Below are 13,128 nucleotides of genomic sequence, written 5' to 3'. Positions count from 1 at the left end.
ATAATTAACCCTTGAGTTGGGGGTAATGATGAATTAAGCCACTTGGGTGAAGAGTGAAATTGTTTGAATATACGAAAGAGTAAGTGAAAATAAGTAGATGAGCATATATATTCATTTAATAAATTGGAAACAAATTTGCATCTTTTATTAAAGCAATATTACAATGTGAATTTACTCACCGGTGAAATTCGTTATACAAATTAAAATGCACATTATAAAAATAGAGAGGGCGTCCTCTCTCTCCTCTTTCTTTCTTATTCTTTTCAATGAAATCCTTAAATACAAACGTATACAAATCCCTAAACACGTTAAAATACCTCCTTTCTCTACTCCACTTTTTCATCCACAATAAATCTGTAAATAATTGGATCCAAAAACAGTGTTAAAAATAATATTATTTTGTTTTGGTGGAGTTATATGATTAGTTTAGTTAGAATAAATTACATTGTTATCTATGAGATTTTGTGAAATTATTCTATTTTCCCTTCCACCAAACTTTTTTAATTATTGAAAAAATATCACGCTTACACTCTTTATACATTATAACTTAAAGCATTCCACCATTTCCTTATAAAAGGTTGAAAGGGTTTGTATAATTTCACAATACCTGAAAAAGGTGAGTATAGTTTAATTTTTTTAAGTCAAAAATTGATTCCTTGTGTGCAAAAATTTAGCATTAATGTAAAACATTGTTTTTTTTATTTCAATCTATTTCGACATAAAATGTTCAAAATATTCTATAGGTTATTTTTTAACATAGAAATACAAATACTTTATAACGTAAGAAAGATGATTTGTAATCATTATGTGTATAAAGTATAAGGGTTATTAATTAAACATTCAAATAAATGTGTGAACCTAACCATTATAATACTCATAATTTTAATAAAAAATCTTAATGGTCACAACGGGAAAAATCAAGATTCAAAAAATGTAAAATGAATGTTTTATTGATTATGTTTTAAATTACATTTTTTTTCTTCTTTGGACGTATTGGATTATGCTTGTTGATTCAAAATAACAAAATTAAAAAATAAACAATCCTTATGTGGGTAAGCCTGTAGGCTTGTGGACCATATGTTTTGCAGGACAGATAATATAAATTAGTCTACATTTCTTATATGGAATGAGTTGGCCTTTGCCACTCATGTCTTTCTTTGCATATGAACAATTTGAACATCAAAGATGCATTAATTGTGTTTCATGCTTGCATTAAATGTTTTTCCCTTCTTTAAGCATTATTATGATAGTTGAATGTACTAATCTCTAATGGATAAAGTACATTTACTTTAAATCATGTAAAACTAAAGGTGTTCAAAGTGGATAAACTTTTTTCAAGTTTGACAAAGCATGTGCTAAGGAGTTGTTGAAGCAAAAACAACTTTAGCTCATATTCCAATATATCGTTGATGTGGTGTAAGCAAACTTAAGATTATGTATGTATCGTCTAAGTACACAATGATCATCTGACGTAAAAAGAGACAAAAAGAAATTTTACATCATCTCACAAATGCAATACTTGCATCTTCATGATCTATTATTAAACAAAAAGTTTTCATCTTCTAAATGAAATTTGACTATGTTTTATACTTTGTTGTTTATATAACACATAATCACAAACATAAATGTTAAACTTTTCTTTAACAAATTTCAAAATGTTTCTCACAAAAGAAACTTTGGTCATCATTATTGCACAACAACTTCCTTTTAAGTAGTTATTCTCTTATTAGTAATTTACAGGTATAATATTCATATATGCCCAATCCAACCTAACCACCAAAGAAGATATTTTTTTGCAATTACAAAGTCATTAGCCGACATGAGATCGAGACCAAGAACTTGAGATGCGTAATGCATGTTGCTGAGGCCGAGAACCTCATACCAAAAACTTAAGACTAAGAGCGTGAATTCGAGAACGCGAACAATGAAATAGCAACAGTTGTGACTCCTTCGCAAGCCAGAAAACCTCTCGACCACACACATTCGACTTTGACATACCTTAAATAAACCAAGTATTGACAACAAGGGATTAAGAACATGATTTTTCACGGTTAACTGCATGATTAGCATAACTAAACATAGTTAGAGGAGAATTGAACCTGCATCATATTTAAATACAGGTAGTTAGGTAGGAGGTAGGGTGTCAAAATGGGTTGTGTCTTGTGGGCCAACCTACTAGTCCACCAAAACAAGACTGGTTGGGTTGGAATTGTCAACCTGTCAACTCGTTTGTTTTTTATTCTTGTATTTTAAACTAAAAGTTAAAATTAAAATAATTAAAAAGATTAAATTGTTTATATTATACTTATGCAAAGATGTAAATATGCAATACTATAGTAATTTAAATCATTAACAATTACAAGCTAAGGTTCAATTATTAGTTACAATAGAATAATTTTATATGTAAATGTAATAATTATTTTAATTTATTTAATTAAAAATACTAATTAGTCAATTAAAAGCTTAGAAAATATTTATATGATTCAATATGCTTTAAATATTTATTTATAAGTATATACACAAACAAATTTTAAAAATATAATTAATTTTTTTTAAAAAATAGTGATGGGTCAATCCGCCAATTCATAGGCATGTCTTATGGTAGATGGGTGTTGCTCCCTCCACTACCACCTTTTGTTCCCTCTACCTCTCCATTCCTGTTTTATCCCTCTTCCACCTTCTTATTCCTGTTTTACCCTTTAGTATAATTTTATTTTTAGGGTTAATATTTTTTAACTTCTACCCACTTCAATCCCCTATATGAATGCGATGGTCTGGTTTATGCTTAACCAACAAGCATTTGTTATTGACAGTTATGTTGTTTCTTTCTCTCTTCGATCTCATCGCCCAAACAACACAACCATTTTAATGGTGGACCCATGTTTCTATGCTTCATTTTCTTCTGTCTCTCTGTTTTTTATGTTTCTTTCCATTGTTGTATCTTTTGAACTTTCTGATTGTCTATCTTACCCACACCAACGTACGAAGAGTTAAGCAATCTCACATAAAAAAATGTTGATACATGAGGAAGAAATATATATCGCAATGTGTCAGAAAAAATATTATGGAGGATAGTTAATTCTATAAAAGGTTGAAACATTTTATATAATCATTTAAATAAAAAATTAAAATATTGAAATTTTAAAACTTTAAGAGAGGAATTTGATCATTATTGTGAGTCATAAAATATTCATTATCGTTTGAAACCGCTGCACCGCCGAATGACCACCGCAAACACCATGCATCGTCGCACCACGAAACCAAACGGATATGGAGACAAGAATATGAAGAAGAACTAAATGGATATGGAGAAGAGAAGTAAGAGTTGGGAGATGAGAAGAAACGGATTCGGTGAGAGTTGGAGGGGGTGGGAATCCGGAAAGAGAAAAAGTGAAACTTGGGAGAGTTGTGGGTGGAGTTGTGAGTGAAAATGGGTGAGTAAAAATAGATAGAAATTTAGGATTTCAAAATAAAATAAATAAATAGGGTTAAAAGTAAAAAAATGCTACTTTTGCTACTTTTGTAATTAAATTTTTTTTTTGTAGAAGGTTGAGGAGATGGAGGGAACAAGAGGTGGTGGTGGAGGGAGCAACACCCATGGTAGAGCGAGTTGCAACTTTTGGCCCATTCTTTGTGGTGGGTAAGCCCATTACAAAAAATAGGTCAAGTACAATTTGAACAAAAACGGATCATACTGACTTATATCTTTCCTAATAAAAAAATATATAATTCATAAAATATGCATTAAATATCTAATATATTTTTAGAATGAACACTTACTTAATCGATTAAATACTTTTTACATGTATTTAAGCATGCCGAGAAAATAAAATACTTTAATAATTGTTCAATATCGAAAAGATAAAAACAAAATAAAAACTAAGTAAAAGAAAACATGATCACAAAATCACTTAATCTAATATATACAAGTTATGGAGAATTTTCATTTTTCATATGTCTTTGCAAAAATCTTATAGTTTACTAGATTATATATATATATATATATATATATATATATATATATATATATATATATATATATTTCCTCCTTTCAAATCCTTTTGTGATTATTATACATTCAAGTTTTCTTTTTATCTAGTTTTTTTTTAGATTTAACAACATATTTTTACTCCTAATAAAATATAATTCTTCGTCAACTAACGTTTAAATTTTATCTTAGTTAGCCGAGATTGTGATGCTACTCATCCCCTTTATTATACTGAAGTTAGATATAGTTATATCACATCTCACTTGATAAATGTCAATAAAATTTGTAAGGGTTATTTTATTTTTCGATTTTTAACTTGAAAGAACTCAGGTTTCTTTTATTATGTTAACATTATAAGATTTCATTATTTTCAGCATTTTTTGTTATATTTTTCTCAGATATTAAGATTAATAGGTTTCAGAATTTTACAAAATTAATCATTTAAATAAAATTGGTAAAATCAGAAATTAAAATAAATAGGGGAAAAGAAAGGATAAATATTGGCATCCGAGACAACACAGGGTGTCATAAACATGAAGGCAAGGGTGGTGGGTCTGCCCTACATGTGCAGGAAACAACATCTTATTATAATATCTGATTTCATTATTCCAAAATAAATAGCAAAAATGAAAATAAATATGTTTCTCTTTGACTTATCCCATGATCATAGCATATTAGTGGACCACATGATTAAGTTGCATTTCACTGTTTAATTACTGAAAATGACTTTGCATAAGGCCTTTTTAATTTCTTATCCAAAAGCCATTTCATGAAAGTGTATTGCACTATTTCTTTCATTGATTAAAAGTAAATTATATAACATCTATTGTTATATTAGTTTTTTAATTAAAAATCGGTCATTAAAGTAATCTTTAAAAGATTTAAATATTTATCTATTACTTTTTTTTTAAAAAAAAAACTATTTAAACTTTTATCTCATCAATTACTTTATTTTTTTTCATAATATATATATATATATATATATATATATATATATAATTGGGTTTGAAAGTAATTCAAATTAATTTGGATTTAGTTTGATCTAGTCTTAATCAAAGTTTAATTTGATCTTCATTAAACTATGATCTACTTAGGTAAACTAAATTTAGGTGAATATGGGTTGGTCCTAATTCAAAAAAATGTAAACTCATCTTGATTTAGTTTGACCCAAACTTAAGCTAATTTGGCTTTATTTAAGTACAAAGGCTTAGGTTGATTCTGGCTCAACCTAGGATGTTGTTCCCTCCACACCACCCTATACTTCTTTCACCTCCCCACATTATTTTAAATACAATTATATTCTTAAGTTAAAAGGATTTTTACTTTTACCCTATTTTAAATAATTTGAAACCCTAATTTTACTTTCCCACCACCCACCCACGAAACTCTCTTCCCCTTTTCCCATTTCCGTTTCACCTCCCCACCTCCTGCGCTTACATTCCTTTTTCTTCCGAGTTTTTTTTTTGGTTTGAAAGCTTCCATTTCCGTTGTAGTGTGAAGGAGTGTCGCCACCGTGGTGTGGAGGAGCGTCCAGAGCGTCGACCAACGTGAGGAAGTATACATCAACGGAGGTGACATCCTTCAACGGATGTCAACATCCGTTTAAGGAAAACGGATGTCGACATCCGTTTTACCTTAAACGAATGTTGACATCCGTTGAAGGATGTCACCTCCGTTTAAAGGTTACGTTTTTTATTTTAGGGTTTTTTTCAAGGTTTATTCGAATACGCACTTGGAGGAAGCACGACAAGCACTGCACCACGAGAGCGAATGCACCACGAGAGGGAGACTGCTTGATAATTCTTTCCACCACCACCAACCTTTGCAACTTGTAGTATCTCACAACGACGAAAGAAAGAGAGAAAGAAGTATAATGTTAAAATGAAAGAAAAGTATTTTACTCATGTACGGGACTAGAATAGGTTATTAGTGAAATAGGTTGTGAATGGGTAAAATTAAAAAATAAAATCCATAAAAATAAAATTTTACTGAGGGGAAAAATAATAAAGGGGAGGTAGAGGGAGAAAGGTGTGGTGGTGGAGGGAGCAACACCCCTCAACCTAAACCCAAATAGAATAGATTTGACCTAGGCTTGACCGAGCTAGAACCAACCCAAGTCTAGTTCTATTTGGCTAAACGTGAGTTGGCCTAACTGAAATAACTTGAACTCACCTAACTCGACTAAATGTTTATTGTTCCAACTTAGCTCAACTTGAATCTCGAGCACGTGTTACTCGACTAAATGTTTATTGTTCCAACTTAGCTCAACTTGAATCTCGAACACGTGTTACGTCCGAACCAACTTGCTTAGAATCAAGCTAACATTAATCAACCAAAACCTATGTTTATTTGGCTAAAGTTAAGTCCAGTCTGACTCTGGCCAAGACTCATGCCTATTTGGTTCAAGTTAAGTCTAATTTAACTTAGACAAGACCTACACATACCTAGCTTGAGTTAGGTTCAGACTAGCTCAATTTGACCCAACTTAAATTGACTAAACTTGACCCCAACCTATATTAACTTAGTTTGACCTTAGATAAATCTGATTCGGTGTTATCTTATTTATGATCTAATTTAACATTTCACAGTATCTAAAAATAATCACATATTGAAAAAAAGAATTTGTAAATATAAAATGAAAATTTATGAAAAACTTTAACAAAAAGAAATTAATCAAGATCAATTAAATAAGATTATCATTATTGATATTTTTAAATTTTTAATAATTATTTAACGTTTAAATATTTTTTTAATTTGATAGTAATTGAATTACTTTATTCAAATAAGAAAAATAAAATTTAAAAAATTTGAATAATCTTTTTCAAACAAAACATTTGATAAATAAAACGATTAGAAATAAAATCTCAAATTCAATATATTTGAACGTATGTAAGATTATGAAAATTTTTATCCAGGTACAAATATAAGTAATACTTTCTGGATAATATTTTCTTAAATATGTAAAGGAGTTTCAGAAGATAGTTTTAGTTTTGTGTACCAAATATACTCATAGGGTATACTAAGAATAGTATCAGATGGAGGAAACCAAAAAAATCCCTTTCCTGGAGAGAGATAAGTGCAACATTAGGCTTATGATCATTCTTTATAGGGTTCACTAGGTTTCAAAACGCAAATTAAAGTCATTCCAAGCGACATAGAACTAAAATTTCAAGTTCATCATGCTATAAAATTCGTTGTGAACACAGTAAAGGGGTTTGTGAGATCAAGGAAATGGCAGTGGCCAGTTAATGGGAGAGTATAGTGTCGATGTTCTCTCAGTACAATGGTGTTTTCTCCCATGCCACGGATCAAAGAGCTCGCACAAGATCACGGTTTAGTTTGTTCAATGGTTACATCTAATTGTTGAGGCTATAAGGTCTTTTGAGACTTCATTGTTTGCTGTCAAAAGACCTTATGGCCTTTTTTTGTTCTCATAAATTGAGGTTTGGATTTACAATCCTTTTAACCAAACAGTTTGTTCAACAGCAGTACACAAATAAATTCTATTTTTATCAACATAATTAGAGTATGCTAATTTCAAAATTGCTTCTTAAACTACTAAAACGGCAAACACGGTTCAGATGTATGCAGATAGAAATAATAACAAATATCCTATCAGAAGAGGTGTTGGATAACAATGTTTTAACATCACAGGATTTGTAACAGTCAATGACCTAAAAAGGGACTCAAGTGATGCATCTACCTCTTCCTCTTTTTTTGCTTTAACTCAGGAGGAAATGTAAGAGGGACAGAAAGAGTAACACACAAACCGTTAAGAGAGCTTTTCTGACGGATAAGTTTGCAACCCAATTGCTCATAGACTTGTCTCACGGCCAAAACATTCATGCTCAGATCCTTTGCAATATCTGTGCAGTAAGTTTTGAAGTTATCAGCGAAAAGCGTAAGCACCAGCACGTAACTTATGAGAAGAGAAATTTTTTCAGGGGGTAGCCTTCTTAATTCAGAAACAGCAAACATATTTGAAAATTTATGTCGCAGGATGTTGGGGATTTTATGGCCCTTTGCAGTGAAAACATCAAAGGAATGCTGATCTTTGAACTTTATCAGATGATTGATGTATGAGAATATGCAGGAAAGCTTCCTCTTTTCTGACTCATCCTGTAAATATAAACAATAGATCACAAATATTTTAGTTGGAAAAGACAAAAATCAAACCTTGAAGAGTATTTGGATCAAAAGAGAATTTTGTACTGAAATAACAGACATCTCATCAACATTTGTAAAAGAAAATAAACAGGTAAAAATAAATGAAACTTCTCTCATACCTAAACCATTTAGACTCTTGTCTTCTCAAAAAAATCGAAGTGCATAACTTGACTTTGATATGTGGAAGTTCAATTCCTTTTACCTCCCTATTTCTTCTTCTATAAGTGTTGACAAGTTAATCCAAACAAGCCTTAGTATAAACACATTCAGGCCCCCTTCTACCACAAGAACATTGGGGTAATCATATTAACTAACTGTTTACAAATCCCCCGACAAATACTTCCAGAACGTTTATGAAAAATAAATTCTACAATTATTGATATAACACAAGTCTAAGCATTTCTCATCGTTCTACAATGTAGCCAATTGTAGAGTATAACTAGTAAGACTGGACATTTTCTTTCTATAACCCAAAAAACTCTGAAGTTACTATTTTAATGCGGTTGAAATATAATTCAATTTTATTAATATTTCTTTTTTGTGTAACCAGCTTTATGTTTAGAGTTTTAAGCCAGTGCCTTGTCTTTTTTTTTGTAAGCACAACAGTCAAGGTTGAATACAGTATGTTCATCCATCTAATTTGTTCAAGTTAAGAAAAAGGGTTATATTTGTATCAATACCTCAATTTTCCTTAATCCCTCTACCCTGTTGCGAACAAATGTTGGATAAGAACTGAAATCCGCCTTTTCTTCCTGATGCAATTTTTTATAAATGTCTTCAAGATAATTCCATTCTCCTGTAAGGATGATTTTGTCCAATACATATGCCTCCTGAGGTGTAGTTGCAGAAGTATCATATGGTGGTATGTTGCGAGAAACATGAGATTCTGTACTTTGAAGAGCGCTTTTCTTTACAGAAACATTTTTCATTTTCACATTCAGATTCCTTTGAGAATTAGGATCTTCATCTTGTTTGAGAGCTAACTTCTTTTTAGCCTGCAAAATGATACAGATGCCAAGATTAGTTAAAAATAATTGCAATAAAGTCAGCTAAATATAGTTGAGTGAAAAATAATATATGACATTCTTCACATATTATATCCCAAAGCTGACAACCAAAGACTAATTTGTCCATGGACCAATAAGAATAAACAAATGGAAGACACTTAAATGCATTCTTCACATAGTCCCCTTTTACATCTATTGACACTCAAACTAACAGTATCTAGCCACTGCAAATCAGTAAACATCCACACGTTAATATCAACTTTTCATTGTGAATATAGATTTACTACTTGATATTAGCATAGCTAGCAAAAAGGGTTAAATGAGTAAAAAAAAATACCTTCTCTATATCCTTCTTTGTTCCCCATATAGCAGTAGTCTCCGCAATCTTCTGCTGTGGAGTCATCTCTTCCAATGTTGAGTTCGCAGGCTCATTGTCACCAGCGTCCACACCTTTAACCTTTGGCTCCAATCTGAATATCTGAACAGGATCCACCAATTAACAAAATACACACTGGCTTATTCGATAGCAAGGCAAATGAAATTGTTCTTCCCCTTCACATTTTACCTTATTACCAGCAATGGGAACAATCTTCAGGGTCCCAGCTTCCTTATCAAGGAGTCCAAGCGCGAACATGGCCCGGTGTCCAGCTGCAGCCTCGCCAGAAAAACTAGTTCCAACAAATTCCACCGAAGATCCAGGAGGGCGAACAACAAACTGCATCCTCTTGGACATGTTCTTGTGCCTGTAAAGTTGAAATTCAGAGGGACCGGAACCACTGGCATGATTCTTAACCGGATCATAACCCGAAGGAAAATAACCAACAACAGGAGCTGTTTTTTTGGGATGCTCATGGACAACCTCCACCACAACCTCAATTCGATCAGGTTGAGGGGGAACATCTTTTTTCTTCTTGTTCTTCTCCTTTTTGGGAGTTTTGGATTTTGGTGCATCAGTGTCCGAATCCATTACACTGTATCGATTAAAAATTATCAGATTTCACACAAAGAACAGATAGAGATGTCGACGGTTCTTCAGACACACAAATCGTAGGCACATCACAGATTTTGAAATCAAAAAGGATCTTTTAGTATGCAAAACTTAAATAAAATACACAAATATTGTAATGTATGTCAACATGTTAGAATTTATAATCAATGACTATAACTTACCATACAATACAATTCATTTAAGGAAAAGGAGAATATTACGAGAAAGTGAAACAAAGGAATCCCCATACCACTGAAGCCACCCAGCAGAATATCAAACTTCCAGCAAGAAAACAAAGATTAAATATTTCAACTTTAATAGCAACCTAAAACAAATGAAAATTCAACATCACCTTGTACAATAATGTTGTAGTCAAAACAATAAATTAAGTTATACATCTTCCTATTCAAATGATTGTTTAAAAATTTTGTTTATTTTATCATTTAAATTAGACAAGTCATATATCTTCCTATTCAAAACAAGATTCAACTCTCAATTCAAAATATATAAAAAACGATTCACCATTTGAATCTCACTTTAATAGCCATGTTACAGATCCATCCAGTAAAAATATAGATTGTGATTGGAGCCTGCTCATAATCATTAATAACATTTTCATGGCACAAAGATAAATAGCAAGACAGTAAGAATTTACAACAGCGTTACACAAAAATGCTATTCACAATTCCAAAAATAAAAATAAAAAAGACTTTATACATCATCACAATCCACAGTGAACCTTATTGGTTTAACAATGCTCGTGACAAAACCAGCAGACCACCCAGTACCCACACATATCTCTACCTTTCTGTGAATATTTTGTTGTATATGTAAAAACATATTCTTTCTTCTGTGCAGGGTAGCATTTTTGTGATGAAGCCTTATGTGTTGGCACCAAATCAGAAGCTAAATGGGTTAGTTAAAGCTGCAGACTGATGAACTGATACGTGAAACTTCAGAACAAATTGCATTTGGAGGCATTGTCTATAGGCTATGGATGTTCTTATTTTCCTTTAACAAATTACCTGTGCCAAGGGATGTTCTTCTTCTCCCACTCCAATCTCACTTCACTTAAAACTCACTATCTACAAAGATCGTGTTGGATCGCCATTCTAAATTGCAACTCGTGTGGAATGCTTCTTGCGATGCAGTTCCTCCCAACAGCGAGGAAGAAGCAGACACAGCTCGCGATTGTGCTTCTCTAGCAGCCTCCCGATGCAATCCCTCCCAGTGTAAGGGATAATAAGCGGACAGACCTCACGGCTGCTTGGCGCCTCTATCAGTGGCAACTCTCACAGCATCGGTGTACCTAGCAGTGACAGCCATAACGCTGTGGCAGCCATAACGCTGGCCTCTCTACGAGTCTCTTCATGGAAGGTGAGGGTGACAACTCCAGGGCGTTTTTTATGGGTTGGAATTGTTTTCTAACCTAAAAGGTTTAACCCATTTAGTTTAAGCTCAATTATTAAAAAATTTATTAGTGTTACCAAATAAGTAACATACCAGTAGAGGATTCGGTGCATATTACTGGAATTTTGGACTGAATCAGTATTAATTACAGTGAATGAGACTAGAACTGAATCAGAGTTCGAATGCTTAGAGGCTAAATTTAAGGATTTTAAAATGTTGATTTAGTAATAGAACGAGAGGATATAACAGGTTATTCAGTAGTTTTTAAATTGGAATACTATGGAATGAAAAATACATTTATGAAGATTTCGCACATATGATCATGACTAGAGTATTAAATAAAATTCTCACGTCTTTCAATGCATTCTCATTCCAAGTAAGAGTTCTAATCATGCAGAGAACAAACATCAACAATCAAGTCATTCAACAAGTAATCTTATATGATAAACCCAACAAAAAATGAGATTCAGAAATGTAAATAGTTTATGGTTGGCATGTTTCATTACCTGGTAATGGTCAATTAGTGGAGATTTCCTTGCGTTGCCCGTTTGAGTCAAATTGCCACCAAAGCTAAATGGCCTGCTCAAGTACACTGAAAACTTAAGTATATATGTTTGCGGGAGGATAGAATTAAATTTAGCAAAAAAATATCTGCATTATCAAGAAAATTGACCACTTACAGCATTGAACAAGACATCTCCAAAATTAACTTGTGAAACACAGTTTACCTGGTTTACACCAACCCAATTCCTTACATGTACTCAATTTGTCATATAATTTGTTCAACTTAAAAAGGGTAAGGTAAGATAATACAACTTTGGGACACACCAAATCACCCCCACCCACTTACTTTCAAGTTCAAACAAAATCCATTCTTTATTCCTTTTTTTACTGGTATTCATCTCAGACAGTTAACAAAATTATAAAAAAAATTAACAATCTCAAGATCCGTTAGGTAATACGGCATCATGTAGAAAGCTTTAAACTTGGATGCCTGGAACCCTACACGATAAAAGATATTCGACGTGTGTTACGAGAAAGGGAAAGATAGGCACCTCGCAGCAGCGAACAACGTTGAATAGTGTTCAAGTCCCCAACTTTTTGGAGTCACGTTTTGAAAACGCGATTTGGGGACTCGGAATCCTCAGGTATTTGAAGAACAAACAAATTTGGGAACAAATTTGGAAGTGGGATTTAGGAAGGCGATTTGGGAACGACTCTGCCTTAGTGCACGAAGCTGGGGTTTGGGAAATTTCGAATGGTTGGTTCTAAAAAATGATGAAGATTGAAACTGGGGATTTCAATTCCGAAAGAGAAAATGCAAATAGTTGTTTTGTGTTTTTTCTGGTACAAAAAACTTATTCAAATACCATGGTAATTGTGATTATTTAATTATTGGAAAATATTATTTGAATGATTTATTAGGAGACCCTTCTAATTAATTCTTTCGGAATGGGTTAAATTAATATGCAGATCCCAAAATCAATTGAAAATTTTTAAGTATTTCTCCATATCAAAATTCTTTTATATTAGATCTTTTTAAGTTTTTGGAGTCTGTTAAAAATGAT

The 13,128-nt window shown here is 32.2% G+C and overlaps 1 protein-coding gene across 2 annotated transcripts; it reads right to left on the bottom strand.

The window, feature by feature from the left end:
• Positions 1-7,509: 7,509 nt before the first annotated feature.
• Positions 7,510-12,897, bottom strand: LOC108346068 (DNA-directed RNA polymerase I subunit rpa49). 2 transcript variants are annotated; one of them, XM_052866796.1, is made up of 7 exons: positions 12,616-12,897; positions 12,067-12,139; positions 11,176-11,579; positions 9,728-10,133; positions 9,500-9,640; positions 8,836-9,150; positions 7,510-8,107 (listed from the first exon to the last, which is right to left on the bottom strand). In XM_052866796.1, exons 4-7 carry the CDS (start codon positions 10,127-10,129, stop codon positions 7,688-7,690), a joined length of 1,278 nt encoding a protein of 425 aa, XP_052722756.1. In that variant the 5' UTR covers positions 10,130-10,133; positions 11,176-11,579; positions 12,067-12,139; positions 12,616-12,897; the 3' UTR covers positions 7,510-7,687. The 2 variants fall into 2 exon arrangements, with proteins under 2 accessions (XP_052722756.1, XP_017440504.1); XM_017585015.2 differs by lacking the exon at positions 11,176-11,579.
• Positions 12,898-13,128: the final 231 nt, after the last annotated feature.

The sequence above is a fragment of the Vigna angularis genome, chromosome 8 (assembly GCF_016808095.1).
Source record: "Vigna angularis cultivar LongXiaoDou No.4 chromosome 8, ASM1680809v1, whole genome shotgun sequence".
Taxonomy (NCBI): Eukaryota; Viridiplantae; Streptophyta; class Magnoliopsida; order Fabales; family Fabaceae; genus Vigna; species Vigna angularis.
Note: the sequence above shows the minus strand (reverse complement) of the source record. Positions and strands in the feature narration are given on the sequence as shown.